Source organism: Conger conger, chromosome 6 (assembly GCF_963514075.1).
Source record: "Conger conger chromosome 6, fConCon1.1, whole genome shotgun sequence".
NCBI classification, from domain to species: Eukaryota; Metazoa; Chordata; class Actinopteri; order Anguilliformes; family Congridae; genus Conger; species Conger conger.
Window position 1 is genome coordinate 52,969,201 of NC_083765.1, and position 18,205 is coordinate 52,987,405.

At 46.4% G+C, this 18,205-nt stretch overlaps 1 protein-coding gene across 1 annotated transcript in view; it reads left to right on the plus strand.

The window, feature by feature from the left end:
- fam189a1 (family with sequence similarity 189 member A1) overlaps positions 1–18,205 on the plus strand; it is a 141,471-nt gene that overhangs the window by 121,721 nt on the left and 1,545 nt on the right. The window contains exons 6-10 of the mRNA XM_061246584.1: positions 2,744–2,904; positions 3,535–3,670; positions 8,679–8,754; positions 12,392–13,054; positions 14,364–14,435. Of these exons, the coding sequence (XP_061102568.1) occupies positions 2,744–2,904; positions 3,535–3,670; positions 8,679–8,754; positions 12,392–13,054; positions 14,364–14,435 (1,108 nt within the window). The remainder of the gene's footprint in view (positions 1–2,743; positions 2,905–3,534; positions 3,671–8,678; positions 8,755–12,391; positions 13,055–14,363; positions 14,436–18,205) is intronic.

An 18,205-nucleotide genomic window follows, 5' to 3' on the forward strand; every position in this document is an offset into this window, starting at 1 on the left:
CAGTGCCGGCGGTGATCTGCAGGGTAGCACCAGCGTTTCGCGGAGGCGAGCCTGACCCCAGCGCCGAGCTTCATTAGCCCCCCGCACAATCACCATAAACACAGAGCCACCCTCCGTGCCGGTAAACAGCCAGGCCTTTTTTTTAACGCCGCGGACTCAGTGGCTTGGATGGTGATGAAGGCCCCTGGCGCAGGGGGAGGGCGGCCCCCGTGACGCCGCGTACGAGCGCGCTCCAGGGGTTTTGTGGCGGGTGCCGCAGATTGTATCTCACCCCGTTTAACGGGTGCAGGGCCAGCGGAAGCCGCTGATTGATTGGACAGGATGATATTAGCGCGGATGTGTGGAGAGGGGGAGATTAGACTGGCCTCGCGGTGCGGGGTGCCACGGCGTGTCATCGCCAGAGATTCCCCCCAGACAGCGGCCAGGGCCCCCGCAGGGCTGCACAATGCATTCGCTTTTGCTTTTACCACCCGTTTCATTTTTATTTACTTATTTATTTCTTTTTTACACCTTTTATTTTCTTTATGGCTAGAAATAGGGCGGCCTGTAGCGCAGTGGTTAAGGTAAAATGACTGGGACACGAAAGGTCGGTGGTTCTAATCCCACTGTAGCCACAATAAGATCCACACAGCCGTTGGGCCCTTGAGCAAGGCCCTTAACCCTCCATTTCTCCAGGGGAGGATTGTCTCCTGCTTAGTCCAATCAACTGTACGTCGCTCTGGATAAGAGCGTCTGCCAAATGCCAATAATGTAATGTAATTTAACAAATAAAGTTTACAATGCTATTATTATTATTTTTTTCTCCTGGGGGGTAAACAACTTCAGCGAACCAGTTTTCAAAAAGTCAAATTTGACATAAAATCCACCCTTGACTTCATTACTGGACACACTATGTCTGGGGTGAGAGTTGATTGTGTTGGCAATATAGACACAAAACGCATTTCACAAAATTGAGGTTAACAGGAGAAACCAGGAGCACAGAAGAAATAGGTGTCAACGGGGCCAAATGTCCTTCATCTTGGACAGGTACATGTTACTTGTAAACAGTTGGTGGTTTAGCAGGCATGGTTTCAGCTCAATAGTGGGAAATTGCGCTGATTTGGACACGACCCGGGAGAGATTAAACGTGTCTCGCTGTCCCTGTGAGGTCAGAGGTGAAAGGTCAGGTGACTGAGGTAAGGTGAAATCAATCTGCAAATTCAGCCTGAACTCCCACTTTAATTCAGAAAAAAATTAGTCTGCAAGAAAAAGATAAGGAATGTCTGCCCCTGTCTCTCACTTTCTCTCTTTCTCCTTTTCTCTTTCTCTCTGTCTCTGATGGTTGGTGATGAATAGTCCTTCCCTTTTTCCATCCAGATTGTAGATTTGACACACAGGGGAACCTTGTCTTGCGAGAATTAGACCGAGATGCTGCACAATGGAACAATGTACCCTTGTCCAAGCCCCCCAAAATTAATGTGACTGGAAAAATGGGGCTTGCCATTGTCTATCTACCTCGTACAATGGGTTTTAGCACTGTGACTTATTTTAGTTCATGTGTCCTTCTGCATTGTGTTTAGACCATAACACCATTCATCTCTCTGTCTTGTAGTCTGTTCTTTGCATGACATTGAAAACTGCAAACTCTGAGACATGCATATGATTCCAGAACAATTGATAAGAATACTGTTGAATGTCTGTTTTGTTCTCTTAACATTAATACATGGATGACATCAATTGATTGATGGGAAATTGAGTTCTTAAAGGCCCACACCCATCAGTGCTCTCTTCCTGGTTTTTAAGTCTGTTGCATTAAAACTTACAGTAAAATAGAAAGAAAAATGTTGTCGCCTTTTTCAGTCTATTCTCTCTTTCTCAACAGTTATCTATTCCCTCTCTACCCCTTTCCTTCTCTCTGCCCTCTCTTCTCTCTCTCCTTCCACTCCTCTCCTCCCTCCCTGTCCGGGTCTCTCCTCACATCTCTGTTGTTCTTTCCCTGTGTGCTGGTTTCTCCTCACATCTCTGTGTGCTGGTCTCTCCTCAAATCTCTGTGTGCTGGTCTCTCCTCACGTCTCTGTGTGCTGGTCTCTCCTCACGTCTCTGTGTGTTGGTCTCTCCTTACATCTCTTTGTGCTGGTCTCTCCTCACGTCTTTGTGTGCTGGTCTCTCCTCGCATCTCTGTGTGCTAGTCTCTCCTCATGTCTCTGTCGTTCTCTCCCTGTGTGCTGGTCTCTCCTCACATCTCTGTGTGCTGGTCTCTCCTCATGTCTCTGCTGTTCTCTCCCTGTGTCCTGGTCTCTCCTCACGTCTCTGCTGTTCTCTCCCTGTGTGCTGGTCTCTCCTCACGTCTCTGTGTGCTGGTCTCTCCTCACATCTCCCGTGTTCTCTTCCTGTGTGCTGGTCTATCCTCACGTCTCTGTGTTCTGGTCTCTCCTCACGTTTCTGTGTGCTGGTCTCTCCACACGTCTCTGTGTGCTGGTCTCTCCTCACTTATCTGTGTGCTGGTCTCTCCTCATGTCTCTGCTGTTCTCTCCCTGTGTGCTGGTCTCTCCTCATGTCTCTGTGCGCTGGTCTCTCCTCACTTATCTGTGTGCTGGTCTCTCCTCATGTCTCTGCTGTTCTCTCCCTGTGTGCTGGTCTCTCCTCATGTCTCTGTGTGCTGGTCTCTCCTCATGTCTCTGTGTGCTGGTCTCTCCTCACGTCTCTGTGTGCTGGTCTCTCCTCACGTCTCTGTGTGCTGGTCTCTCCTCCCTGTGCGCTCCAGTTCATGCCTCACCGGTCACGCTCCCTGAATGCTGACTGCATGACCCCCCACGGCACCATCCTGCACCAGACCCTGGACTTCGACGAGTTCATCCCGCCCATCCCCCCGCCCCCCTACTACCCCCCGGAGTACACCTGCACCCCGGGGATGGAGACGCAGAGGTGCGGTACCAGCCTCCGCCCGTCCCGTGTGGGGTCCCCTGGGCCACGCCCGACCCCGGCTGACCTGCAGCGGCTGTACAGGGCTGAGTGCGGCGCTTTCGTCTTAGATCCTGTGTAGCCCCTGTCAAGCTCAGTGGCATGAAGCCTGCACTTACATCTGTTACTGCCTATAAAGTAGGGATAGACAGAAGAATGCTTGTGTTTGTGTGTGTGTGTGTATGGCTGTGTGTGTGTGGATGTGTGTGTGTGTGTGTGTGTGTGTGTGTGGCTCTGTGCGTGTGTATATATGTGTCTTTTTGGGTTAGATGTACTACAGTAGCGTTCTGGTGACCGTGATACAGACGTATGGAAGTCCCTACTCTCTCAGAAATAGACCCAAAAAGGGCCTAAAAAGTACCTATGGTTACATAAAATTCTACTTCTAGCCAGCAATATATAATTCGTTTGTACCTTTTTTTTGCTTGGAAAATGTACTTACGTGTACCCAAAGAGAACATTACTTTACTTTCAGGGTACATTTGGGAAATTTGATCCTTGAAGAACCAAAATGTACCTCCACTGTGACTTAATGTCTGAGAGTGTATCTCTTTACGGTCTGATGGTTGTTGACAGTAAGTGTCTCTCCCTCAGGGGGCTGCACCTAGACTTCCCCCACTCGCCCTTCAGTGCCATCTACGGCGTTCCCATCAACAGTCCCGGGACCCTCTACCCGTCTGAGTTACCCCCCCCTTACGAGTCTGTGGTGGGACAGACTCCCGCCAGCCAGGTGAGCTGCTCATTTCATCCCCCCTTCGTCCCTATCTGAGAGTGTGTGTGACTTTGGGTGACATCGGGGTGACATTGGCACAGGAGGTAAGAGCTGTCGTCTTGCAGTTGGAGGGTTGCTTGTTCAATCCACTCATTGTTGAAGTGTCAGGCAACCCCCAGTAGCTCCCAACGAGCTGGTCGATACCTTGCATGGCAGCCCGGTGTTGTCACTGTCGCTGTTGATGTGTATGTTTGAATGAGAGGCGTTCATTGTAAAAGCACTAAAAGCAAAGGTTTGTCGCATGAGTGGACAAAAGTGACAATTGCTAATTACCCAACTCTTAATTAGCTAATACAGTTAGGAAACAACACAAATTGATCATAAGTGTCTAAAGTTTATTTAGATACTAGCAAAACAAAAATTTCATAGATGCTTATAAGGTTTATTGCTTGATAATGATGAACAAGCCAGTTTCTACCTGGACAAAAGTCTTGTCGCAAATCAAATTATAATCAATAAATTTTATCTTTCTCAAAAAGTAAATAAAATACCAAATGAAAAATCAGTCTAGTATTTCATCATGGACTATAAGTTAAGAAATTAATCTTGTATGGGTTCCTTTGGCCTGCAGAACAGTTGCCATCCGGTTTGGCAGAGAGTCGTAGAGCTTGTTGATGAAGTCGTCGGGGATGGCATGGAAGGCTGTGTGTAAAGTTCCTCCAAGTTCTTCGGCTTGGTCCTCCAAGCTTCCTACTTCATTCTTCCCCAGATATGCTCAATAATATTCATATCTGGAGACTGTGCTGGTCATCCCTGAAGGACCTTGATCTTCTTCCCCCTGAGAAACTTCATAGTGGAACCTGAGGTATGGCAAGGAGCTCCATCCTGTTGAAATCTGACCCCTCTTGTAGTTGGGAATGTACTGGGAGGCAAGAATCTGTTGATATTTGGCACTGTCAGTGTTACCATCCGCCTTACAGATCTCCCCGGCACCTCCGTATTGGATGTAACCCCAAACCATAATCTTTCCACCTCCAAATTTGACTGTCTTCTGGGTCTTCAGGGGGTCGTTGACAATATTGGCGGTGCCTGGGATGGAGCTCAACTGACGATTCATCTGAAAAATCAATTTTTCGCCACTTTTCTGCTGTCCAACCTTCCGTCAGGCTGTGGGCCTTGGCATTTCTTAGCTGTCTCTTGTTTAGCGCTGGTTTCTGGGCAGCAATACGACCCTGGAGACCATTGCGAGCAAGAATCTGACGAAACAGGTGTTGCTGGTGTCCACTCCTCCTGGAGCTGTGAGGCGGTTGACATGGGGCTGGCTTTTGACAGTCGGACCAGCAAGCTGCCGTCTCGAGCAGTTGTCTTGCGCGGTCTGCCCGACCTGGGTCTTTCATGGACGTCGCCAGTCTCTTGGTAGCGCTTGTAAATCCTCTCCACCTGCCGTTTAGACACATTGAAGATGTCTGCAACTTCAGCAGGAGACTTGGACTTGAGATTCTTGATGAACAGCACTTTGGTTTCTGGTTTGATCTTGGGCATGTTGACAGAAGCAATGTTCAGCATGAACTTGATGGCTTAAAATGTCAAATTTACCTACAGCTGACTAATCAAGCCCCTTGTTTGTTTCTTCCTTATTCACTGCGGTCTAGAAATTGGAGTTGGCCATTGCGACAAGACTTTTGTCCAGCCAAAACTGGCCCGTTGATCATTATCAAGCTGTAACATTTAGTAACAATTTTGAAATGTCATTTTGCTAGCTTCTAATAAACTTTAGACACTTATGATGAATTTGTGTTGTTTCCTAACTTTATTAGCTAATTAAGAGTTGGGTAATTAGCAATTGTCACTTTTGTCCACTCATGTGACAAAACCTTTGGCCGGGACTGTATATGCAGCCATTATTGTCTCCATTTACCATTTACATGATTGTCTCAGTTTGTATACCCTCGGATTTTCCACAGTGAGCTTTCACCTGTTGAGGGATCAGCAACTTGCGGTCCCTCGAGGGACAAGAACTGCTACTTTTCCCACCTCCATTTACGTGGGAGTCAGGTGTGAAGACAGACTGGCAAATCAGTAGCACTAGTTACCCAGAAGAAGAGAAAACCGGAGCTTTGATTGGAGGGCCAGATTTGATGATCCCTGTGTAGAGAGATGTTACATTACATTACATTATTGGCATTTGGCAGACGCTCTTATCCAGAGCGACGTACAGTTGATTCGCAGGAGACAATCCTCCCCTGGAGCAATGCAGGGTTAAGGGCCTTGCTCAAGGGCCCAACGGCTGTGCGGATCTTATTGTGGCTACACCAGGATTCAAACCACTGACCTTGCCTGTCCCAGTCATTTACCTTAACCACTATGCTACAGGCCGCCCAATGTTCAGATTGTAAGTGCAGCCACATTCTCTTGTGGTGTGCGGTTTTAGAGATGACCTCATCTTCTACACTAGTAGAACAATGATAACATATCTGTCACTTTGAGACTGTTTTAAAAGCACTCAAATATGGGATTTCATGATTGGTGTTGTGATATTTGCTGTGGGTTTTTGCCCACCGCTGTGTACGTTGCTTCGAGGTTGCGCAAATTAATATGACCCACAAAAAAGATAAACAATCCCATTTTAACTGATGTCATCATCCTCAATGTAATTACACTAAACAAGCCCCATCCCAAGAGGCGCAGTCAGTCAGAGAGTCAAGTGGAGAGGGAGAGACTGACAGCAGGTGTATTGAAGCTTTGGAATGGTTAGTGGAGCGAGAGACTTATCCAACAGTCTCTGTAAACGGACGTCACCTCACATAAAAGCAGAGTGGTGACATGTGCTTCTCAAAGTGAAATCCCATTCACTCCTGCTCTCATTAATCCTTCCGGACACATAATCTTGGAGAGGACAAATTTAATTTCAGACAGAAACGGAATATTATTAAAAAGTAGCCCCTTCCTGGAATTGAAAGCATTTTAATCCAGCGTAAATGTGGGAAGTAACTCTTAATAATACATATGAAGGTTTTGGTTACATTCTAGTCTATGAAACAGACTAGATTGTATAACATAACAGACTCATATACTGTAATTGAACTCACTTCATGTTATTACTCCCATTATATATTTATTGTTTAGCAATATTCAGTAGTGTGCAAAAATTTGGGCATCCCTGGTCAACACTCCTTTTACAATTATTATCCAAGTGAACAGAAGCAAACCTGACCTCTACAATGTTACAATGTTAAACGTGAAATATTTCTTCCAAAATTTATTTCCTTTTTACAGTCAAAATAATAAAAAATGAAAAAGGACCTGTGCAAAAGTCTTTAGCCAGCTAAGAGTCTTCATTCTGAAATCCGTGGACTTCTGTTTAGAGGAACCCATGGTTGTTAACAACAGACAGAGCAGCCACTGCGTTTGGATACTTAGGATACATGGAGTTATTTCAGAATAAAATGTTCAGGCCTGGAATTAAAACTTCACAGGGCCCTTTTCCTTTTTTTTATAATTTATAAAATATAAAATTCCAGAAAGGTCTCATGTTTAATTCAGGTTTGCTTTCAATCACATAAAGATTCATTAGAACATTCATTTAAACCAGGGGTGCCCAAATTCTTGTACTCCACTGTAAATACACAAAAAATGCAAAGGGATTTTTCCTCATGCCCAAAATAAAATAAAATAGAGATAGGGAGAGAGATAATTATTTTCTGTGTTCACGACCCTGATGAATGACCCATATGGTGCCATAAGGATTTTGATCCACAAAAAAGCCAACACGTTCAGGAATTCTCTGTGCCTTCATTTCTGTCGTTTGAGGAAAGAGGATTTAATTGATGCAACGTGACGATGATACGATGCATTATAAATGCAATCAATGTGATTACATCTTGATGCGTGCTTGAAAGAGCCAAAAGAGAGGGGGGGGATTATTAATAAATTATATGATCAACTCTTTATGGGAAACAAGCCTTGTCATGGGAGGGGGGTACTCAAGGCACAGGGGTCTGATTGAAGAGGGGCGGTGTGGTGCCGGCGTGGATCGATGCCGCGCGTGCCTCCTGATTGGCTGTCGCGGTAGCAGCGGTGTGTGAACAGATGGCCCGTCGGGGTAACGGGGGGTAACGACGCCTTCGGGAGCCTTTCCCAAACCCCCACCCCCCACCAGCACTGCCACCACCAAACCTCATCACCCAGCCACTCAAAGAGCACCAGCGTGTGGAGAGATAGCGCAGATTATTTTTTATTGATTTAATTAACGGCCTTGCCGCTACTGCTCATTTGCTTATTCATCCGAAACCGAATTAATCTTGAGAATTACAAATTGCCATTTGAAGGGCACCTGAGGTATTTCTCTGAAAGATGATCCCCACTCCGCCCCTCTGTGTCTCCCTGTGAGAGCTTGGCAGCGTTGCCTTGGATCAATACAAGGCTCTGAAAACAAAAACCTCGTGGAAGAGGTTTGACCGACTTGGCCAAACGTTTGACGCACAGGTCAGGTTTGCTAGGCTGGTTTCGTAAACGCTTTCTCTGTGAGTTTCATTTTATTTCCGAGAAAGGTCATTTGTGTTCTTTCAGAGTGGAAACAGTGGTGGAGGTTCTGATGCTCAGTGTCTAAGGGTTATGGATAATACTTGGCTTGACATGCTGATGGGGATCCATCCAGAGGGGTTTTTGGAAAAGCCTCAAAATGTGACTCCAACAGAAGCTTAATCCTCCAGCTCTCATTCAGAGCTCAGGACTGATGGAAGATTAGTCCCTCCACCCTATGGTCTCAGACGCAAGGAATACCCTGAGGCTGCATGTCTGCTGCCTGGAAGGAAAAAAGAGTAGCAAAATGTTTTGAGTGGCAGAGTGAGAGATTAACTTGCTCCTTTTGTGTGTGTGTGTGTGTGTGTGTGTGTGTGCTTGCGTGTGCCTGTCTGTGCGTGTCTTTGCGTGTATGTGTGTGTGTGTTTGTCTGTGTGTGTGTGTGTGTGCACATGGTATGTATGTGTGTTTGCATGCGTGCGTGTGTTTCTGTCGCCCCCTGCAGGTCAACAGCTTGGAGCAGCAGGCTACCGAGTCCAGCCTGTGTGAGAGGAACACTACAGCTGACTTCAGCACACAGGGTAAGAGAGCCCTGCTGTACAGTCCAGCTGTGCCTGCTTGACCAGCTGGAAAATTGAGGTGGCCAAGGTGGTCATGAAGCTGGTCTCGCTGGGTATGAATTGGTACGGTTGACCAGCATGGTGAAACTGGGTATGAGCTGGTCAATCAGCATGGCCAAGCTGGTCATGAAGCTGGTCTAGCTGAGTATGGCCTGGTCAACCAGCTAGTTCTGGTAGCAGGTCTGAGCTGGTATCTGCTCAACCAGCAACCAGTACAGCTAAAGCTATGTTTTGAAAGAGCTGGTAGCTGGTTGACCAGACGCCGGGTCTTTCAAAACATAGCTTGAGCTGGTCAAAGCATGCCAAGCTGGGAGCTGGTCTGAACTGGGCAAACTGCTATACCATGTTGCGCTGGGAGCTGGTCTGAACTGGTCAACCAGCTACCAGTTCTTTCAAAACCTAGGACGGGATCAGTCGAACATACCCACGATAACCACTGATGGCCCACTAGTGGAGAAGGGTAACACAAAAAACAGGAAAGAAACTCCCTGCTGAAACGGCAACCGAAACAAAACCATAATAGCACTTGAACGGAGTCTATGCAAGTTATCAAGGAATGTCAGCGGAAAAAGCACAAGTCTCTTGTGAGAGGAAATAACAGAAAAAGGGAATCAAAAACTGCCCACCATATTGGCAACGGAAGTCGATCCTTAAAAACGGAGTTAAAGATAACTCCATTCTTCTCCATGGGAGATAACCCCCCGAGGTGAACTCCGCCTCGCACTCCTCTGATACTGAGAGGGCTTAAGAGACAAACTGAGAACGAATCTCAAATTCAGAGCTGTGACTGCAGAAATGCCAGGCAGCTTGTCTCAGGGTGAACCGCCCGACCGAGGACAAACAGGAGAAGCAGTCCCTACACTACGTCTCTAAGGCGCTTCCTAAGTGTCTTTTAAGAAACTACGGGGCTTAAATTACTGTCCACGCAGCTGAAAGAGATAGGCGATGATTACGTCCGCATTCGGCATTCGTGACGCAATCGTCATGGTGAAATGTTGCCGGAACGAGGTTATACCCGGAACCCGGAACCCCGAATTTCCCTTTGTAGGCTACGCAGAGCAAAATCATGTTCCATTTCTGTCTGTAGTCCTCTGTATTCTACAGTGAATCTTAAGGTACAAGGGATGGAGCAGTTTGGCCCAGCATGGACCTGGAGAAGCACAATATCTGCTGTTTTCCATATTTATCCATTTAGACATTTCATGCACCCTTGGTTCTTCAGGGGCCTCATATAGAATTTGGCTGGATTTCATACTGAGGACACTGCCAGTTCATAAACTGTATGTATGCATGCATTTCAGTTTAACACAGGCCTATATTTCAGTAGCTGTCTTTTTATTACAGTACTATATTGCTGTTGCATTTAGCAATGGATCCGAAGCATGTTCCATTCATACAGTGTAAGTTATGTGTAGGTTATTCTAATATTACACCTCATGAGAGATCAGGGGCACATTCATCTTATGCCTGCCATACAACTGTACAGCATAAGGAATAGTTTGTGCATATGGATGGAGCTTGTGTAGAGGTGTAAAGGTTTGCACATCAAGTCCTCACAAGGTTTCGGAGGATTCCAGTGCACGTGTGATTGACTATCATATCTGCTCATATGAATTTTAGAAATGGCACCTCAGGACCAGGGTTGTCTCTGAATAATAATATGAACTATATTCAACTAAACTCTCATCTTGGAGGGTATGCTGGTTTTTATTTCACCTGAAAATAAGTGACCCAGAGAAACCAGGTTAGATGACTTTAACCTTGTAACGGCCAATGTAAGCAATCAGTTAAATATGGAGTAACATAAAAAACAACCAACCAGTCAACCCTCCAGGTCTGTGCCAAGGACCCCTGTGCGGGAGCTTGAGTGCAGTTATTTGCTTTGCAAATGTTCTGTATGTGCACAATGTATGCATTATAGATTCTACAACAAGCACAACCTCTCCTGAAAAACATTAGAGCTTTAGCATATGGTAATACTGAACTATGTCTCGTCAAACCCTGTTACAGGGATTAATTTGATACAAAAATGGAAATATTAAAAACAAATTGCATTTTACCCCTTTGAGAATCTGTTACCCTGGCATAATTGTTAGAGAAAAGATAATATTTAAAAAGCATTGATAATCTGAAAACAAACTCAGCAGCAAGTACCATCTGTCAGACATTTGTATTTAAAAAAAAATTCAAATATGAATGCATAACATCTGTAACTGTGTTGACACAATATCCAAGACATGTTGAAGAAAATTACTTATAAAAGAGAAGATTTATACAGTCTGAGATTGCAGAATACAATTTTTTATCATTTCAAGTGACAATAAAGATGATTTGAAATTTTAACTTTTCAAAAGTGAAAAGGTACCCTTTCTGAGGAATGACCCTACTACCCAAAATGTACGACCACCTGAAAGATTGTTCTGAATATACGTACGTAGATCTTTTTTTATAATATTCGGTAAATGGCAGGAATTTTACCAGTGTTTAAACAGTCTGAAGTTTTTTAATTAATCTTTTTCAGCTATGCCCCTTTTCCACCCTCTGACATACTGCTGTTGTGCATTCCATGCTCCTGATTAAAAACTCAGGGTGACCGTGCCTTCTCTACGGCTGCCCTGAGGTTGTGGAATAGCCTTCCTCTGAGTATTTGGTTCTCGCGCCACAAATAAATTCCTTTAAAACTCTTCTTAAAGAGTACCTTTCTCATTAGCCTACGAATCTGTGGACATTATGTCCAGTGATTTGCAATTGTAAGTAATGTGACATTTTAATTATGCATTTTATTTGAACACGACCACACTGTGCTGTGCGTGGTTCCTTTATTGACCTGACCGCACTCTTGCGCTGTGCTGTGTGTGGTTCCTGCATTGACCTGACCGCACTCTTGCGCTGTGCTGTGTGTGGTTCCTGCATTGACCTGACCGCACCCGTGTCCTGCACTGTGTGTGGTTCCTGCATTGACCTGACCGCACTGTGCTTTGTACTGTGTGTGGTTCCTGCATTGACCTGACCACACTCCTGTGCTGTGTGTGGTTCCTGCATTGACCTGACTGCACCCATGCGTTGTGCTGTGTGTGGTTCCTGCATTGACCTGACTGCACCCATGCGTTGTGCTGTGTGTGGTTCCTGCATTGACCTGACTGCACCCATGCGTTGTGCTGTGTGTGGTTCCTGCATTGACCTGACCGCACTGTGCGTTGTACTGTGTGTGGTTCCTGCATTGACCTGACTGCACCCATGCGTTGTGCTGTGTGTGGTTCCTGCATTGACCTGACCACACTCCTGTGCTGTGTGTGGTTCAGCATTGACCTGACCACACTGTGCGTTGTACTGTGTGTGGTTCCTGCATTGACCTGACCACACTCCTGTGCTGTGTGTGGTTCAGCATTGACCTGACCACACTGTGCGTTGTACTGTGTGTGGTTCCTGCATTGACCTGACCACACTCCTGTGCTGTGTGTGGTTCAGCATTGACCTGACCACACTGTGCGTTGTGCTGTGTGTGGTTCAGCATTGACCTGACCACACTCCTGTACTGTGTGTGGTTCCTGCATTGACCTGACCGCACTGTGCGCTGTGCTGTGTGTGGTTCCTGCAGCCTCCGTGGACAGCGCCTCCCTCATGGTGTCAGAGGTGGCGGACCTCCCTGACCGCAGCTGCTCCTCGGAGGACCTGTGCTCCCTGGGGGTGCAGGGCTCCCTGCACTCCGCCTCCGACCTCTCGCCCTACGGCACGCCCCACACCGCGCCCACCGACGGCAGCTGCACCAGCCTGGAGCACAGCGGCCGCTGCCCGCTGTGTCGCCACGGAGCCCCCGCCCGCTGCCACGGCAACCCCTGCTGCCACGGCGACGAGGACGGCGGCTGCAGCGAGTCCTCCCGCACCCAGGACCCCTCCCCCGATTGGTCGTCGGAGCGGGAGGAGCCCAGACGCTGCTGGGAGAAAGCCAGTAGGACGCTCGTTCTTCCTCAGCCGCCCCCTCTTCCTCCCGCTCCCGCCTCCTCTGCAGCCTACGCGCCGCTCCCGAGCCCGGCTTTGGGGCCCCCTCCTTCCCCCCCGCCTGCCCAGCTCCGCGGGCACAAACTCTGCTTCAGCGTCTGGTCCCCTTCCTCCTCTTCCTCCTCCGCCTCCCAGCCCCCGCCTGGCTCCTCCTCTTCCTCCAACCGGCCCCGGGCCTCACGCTCCGGCAGGAGGTACCGTAAGTTGGCCCGGATCGTACGCTCCACCAGCGACCCAGTCTCCTGTGCCTCCCTGTCTGGAAGTACGTGAGTCCCCCCTCCCTTCTGCTCTTACCGAGTCTCTCTCTCTCACCTGTGCCCCCCTTCTGCTCCTACTGAGTCTCTCTCTCACCTGTGTTCTCCCTCCCTTCTGCTCTTACTGAGTCTCTCTCTCACCTGTGTTCTCCCTCCCTTCTGCTCTTACTGAGTCTCTCTCTCACCTGTGCCCCCCTTCTGCTCCTACTGAGTCTCTCTCACCTGTGTTCCCTTCAGCTCTTACTGAGTCTCTCTCTCACCTGTGTTCTCCCTCCCTTCTGCTCTTACTGAGTCTCTCTCTCACCTGTGTTCTCCCTCCCTTCTGCTCTTACTGAGTCTCTCTCTCACCTGTGTTCTCCCTCCCTTCTGCTCTTACTGAGTCTCTCTCTCACCTGTGTTCCTCTCCCTTCAGCTCTTACTGAGTCTCTCTCTCACCTGTGTTCCCTTCAGCTCTTACTGAGTCTCTCTCTCACCTGTGTTCCTCTCCCTTCAGCTCTTACTGAGTCTCTCTCTCACCTGTGTTCTCCCTCCCTTCTGCTCTTACTGAGTCTCTCTCTCACCTGTGTTCCTCTCCCTTCAGCTCTTACTGAGTCTCTCTCTCACCTGTGTTCCCTTCAGCTCTTACTGAGTCTCTCTCTCACTTGTGTTCCTCTCCCTTCAGCTCTTACTGAGTCTCACTCTCTCACCTGTGCTTGACCCAAACCCGCTCCACCATCAGCCAGCAAAATAGGACTTTACAATCACAGGCTTTCAGTTTTTCAATGTGACTTTCAGTTTCAAGCTTAAAAGCAGATGAAGAGCTTTTAGTTTAAGGTCTCTGAAGATTAGGAATGACCTTTCCCAGATCCTGCGGGGAGCAAAAACTGTTTGCTGTTTATTTTTAAAGCACAGCTTAAAAGACGAAAAAGCCTCTTGTTCTGTTGCCTGTAATACAGTATATACCCGACCTGAATCGTGTGGTTCCTAGACTGGGGTGAAAATCGTGGGGTCAGTAGTCCATATTGCATAGTGCTCATTTCTAACGTGGTGATATAAAATGGTGATATAAAAACAAATTGATTTATTGATATATTGATATGTTTTTCTACTCATGATTTAGGAAGCTAACCCAGCAAACTATTTTTGTGTTGTAAAATAATGCTTTATGTTCATTTGTCTATCAAAATGAAAAAATGCTTACTGACTTGAACCATTGTTTCGGAGACCTGGTTCCTGGAACTGTGGCCTGTGCTTTTTCACATGTTTACATATATTTACTTCTGTATAAAGTGTATTTATGCCCTGCCTGTTTATCCACCCCTCTGCTGCCCCCTGCAGGTGATACCTGCGGCTGCACCTCTGCTAATAACCCACCTCCTGAAGACTCCCCACAGACTTCCCCAGAGCCAGGTACCTCTGGCCTCTGTGTATGCAGCTAAACTGTGCAGTCACACACGTAGTACAAAACCCACAGTGCTCCTGACACATAACTATCCTGCTGTAAAATCCAGCTATGCCAGTTTGGCCAACTTGGAAATTGATAACGCTGGTCTAGCTGGGGCGGCACGGATGGTGCAGTGGGTAGCACTGCCGCCTCACAGCAAGGAGGTCCTGGGTTCGAATCCCCGTCGGCCGGGGCCTCTCTGTGCGGAGTTTGCATGTTCTCCCCGTGTCTGCGTGGGTTTCCTCCGGGTACTCCGGTTTCCTCCCACAGTCCAAAGACATGCAGGTTAGGCTGATTGGAGAGTCTAAATTGCCCATAGGTATGAGTGTGTGAGTGAATGGTGTGTGTGCCCTGCGATGGACTGGCGACCTGTCCAGGGTGTATTCCTGCCTTTCGCCCAATGTATGCTGGGATAGGCTCCAGCCACCCTGCGACCCTGTTCAGGATAAGCGGGTTAAGATAATGGATGGATGGATGGATGGTCTAGCTGGATATGAGCTGGTCAACCAGCATGGCGAAGCTGATAATGGATCTGATCTAACTGGGCATGAGCTGGTCAATCAGCTACCAGCTGTTTCAAAACCTAGCTTGAGCTGTTTTTTTCAGCATGGTGGCCCTGGAGTGCCAGAGACGTTTCAGCTATTTTCACCATCAGAGCCAGAACGCTATACAACTGGATGAGTTAATATTCTCGGTGAATGCAGTTGACCTTGTCACTGCAGTTCCACCATTTCATATTCAGACCCAGATTGGCTCTTAATAATTGATCAGTTCAGCTCGGGTGAAACAAAAAACTTCCCTGAGAGTTAACTCTAGAAATTAATATTGTTATCTGTTATATTTCTTCATTATCCTTTCTTCCACTCGAGACATGTATTGATGCAATAGTGACAGCTCACCACAGCATATGTTTCTGATTATATTAGTATATATTAGCATCAAAAACTATTAGGTCTCATTTCCAGATTGAATGGAAGACTATGCATGAGGAAGATCAAGCTAACATTAAAGTTTCTTTGAAAAACCCAAAATTAATTATTTAAAAAATGTTTTGCAGTTAGAACCATATATTTAATGATATACAGTAAAATTATCAAATTTCTAGTAAAAACTTGCTAACATGTTAAAGTGGCCAAGCATTCACACATGCTGGGGAAAGATCTCAACTTTAAGTCCGACCACATTACCTTACATTAATGGCATTTTGGCACTGAGGCGAGGTGTGAATCCCTGTCAAAGGTACTACATATGTTGATTAATTACCCAATGAGCCATAGAAATGTTGTGTGCAGGCGAGAGTACAATAATGGATATGGAAAGGAAAATGAAGGGAAATGGAGAGATACAAGAGCATTTATATGGACTTGGCATGACAGTGACTTGAGAAAATACAATTACAGTGATGTAAGATACTATGCTTTGTCTGGTCGAAAGACATTGCCCAAGGTGATGAGAGAATAATTATTTTGATCTCTCTATGTATGTAAAAGGCAAAAAATTCGGAATTGGTGGAAAAACAGAGGCAGATTAAAGGCTGCCTCTGTCTCTATCACCCTGTCATAAAGCTCTGTGAATATCACTCTCACCCTGTCATAAAGCTCTGTGAATATCACTCTCACCCTGTCATAAAGCTCTGTGAATATCACTCTCACCCTGTCATAAAGCTCTGTGAATATCACTCTCACCCTGTCATAAAGCTCTGTGAATATCACTCTCACCCTGTCATAAAGCTCTGTGAATATCACTCTCACCCTGTCATAAAGCTCTGTGAATATCACTCTCACCCTGTCATAAAGCTCTGTGAATATCACTCTCACCCTGTCATAAAGCTCTGTGAATATCACTCCCACCCTGTCATAAAGCTGTGTGAATATCACTCTCACCCTGTCATAAAGCTCTGTGAATATCACTCTCACCCTGTCATAAAGCTCTGTGAATATCACTCTCACCCTGTCATAAAGCTCTGTGAATATCACTCTCACCCTGTCATAAAGCTCTGTGAATATCACTCTCACCCTGTCATAAAGCTCTGTGAATATCACTCCCACCCTGTCATAAAGCTGTGTGAATATCACTCTCACCCTGTCATAAAGCTCTGTGAATATCACTCTCACCCTGTCATAAAGCTCTGTGAATATCACTCCCACCCTGTCATAAAGCTCTGTGAATATCACTCTCACCCTGTCATAAAGCTCTGTGAATATCACTCTCACCCTGTCATAAAGCTGTGTGAATATCACTCTCACCCTGTCATAAAGCTCTGTGAATATCTCTCTCACCCTGTCATAAAGCTCTGTGAATATCACTCTCACCCTGTCATAAAGCTCTGTGAATATCTCTCTCACCCTGTCATAAAGCTCTGTGAATATCACTCTCACCCTGTCATAAAGCTCTGTGAATATCACTCTCACCCTGTCATAAAGCTCTGTGAATATCACTCTCACCCTGTCATAAAGCTCTGTGAATATCACTCTCACCCTGTCATAAAGCTGTGTGAATATCACTCTCACCCTGTCATAAAGCTGTGTGAATATCACTCTCACCCTGTCATAAAGCTCTGTGAATATCACTCTCATCCTGTCATAAAGCTCTGTGAACGAGCTGTGTCAGCTTGTGGCTTGGGGCTCAGAGCTCGGTTTTCAGGGCGAGTCGGGTGGATTTCCACGGGGTGGGAACTAAACATCAAAACAGCAACCTGACCTTGACGCCACCATTACTCAGCATCGAAACCGATCTGACCGAGGGACAATTCCTCCACCTAATATCAGATCGTGCTGCGCATCCAATTTAATTCATCCCTGTGTCCTCAAAACATGCCAGTGGTCAGGGGGAGAGCTAAATCTGCATTTCTAATATGCGTGTTTTCTTTGTGACCTTCATCCAGCAAATTGAACTATAAATCAGGACTAACAATTCTGTAGACTGAAGGCAGACCAACTTTACACCCAACAACAATTCAGTGAAAGCCAAAGACCAATGAAAACAATATTGTAATAAATAAACCCTGTCATTTAGCAGTTTGTGAGATGTGGATATTGTTTAACCTTATGCAGGTGGGCCTGCATGCATGTGCACATACACTCAGTGAGCACTTTATGAGGTATTTATTAGACCTATTTTTTAGACATATTAAGTCTTCTGCAGCTGTAGCCTATCCCGTTAGAGATTAGATATATTGTGTGTTCAGAGTTGCTCTTCCGCACACCACTGTTGTAATGCGTGGTTATTTGCATTCATGTCAGCTTTGACCAGTCTGGCCCTTCTCCTCTGACCTCTAATTAACAGCGTGTTTCTGAGATACTCAAACCACCCTGTCTGGCACCAACAATCATTTCACGGTCAAAGTCACTTAGATGGTAAATGCTTGGCATTTATATAGCGCCTTTCTCTGTACAATTAATGCTTCTCAATCACCCATACACACACTCACACACCAACAGCGATTGGCTGCCATGCAAAGTCACTTAGATCACATTTCTTCCCCATTCTGACATTTGGTCAGACAGCTGAACCTCTGCATGCCTTTATGCATTTAGTTGCTGCCACATGATTGGCTGATTAAATATTTGCATAAGCAAGCCGGCGTACAGGTCTACCTAATAAAGTGCTCAGTGAGTGCACGTGTGTGTGTGTCTGATGTGATATTTTGGCGGGGTGTTTCAGCTGCGTGTTTGGAGCACACAGCAGTGGTGTCGCGGAGTAGCGTGTGTGTGTGTGTGTCTGATGTGATATCTGG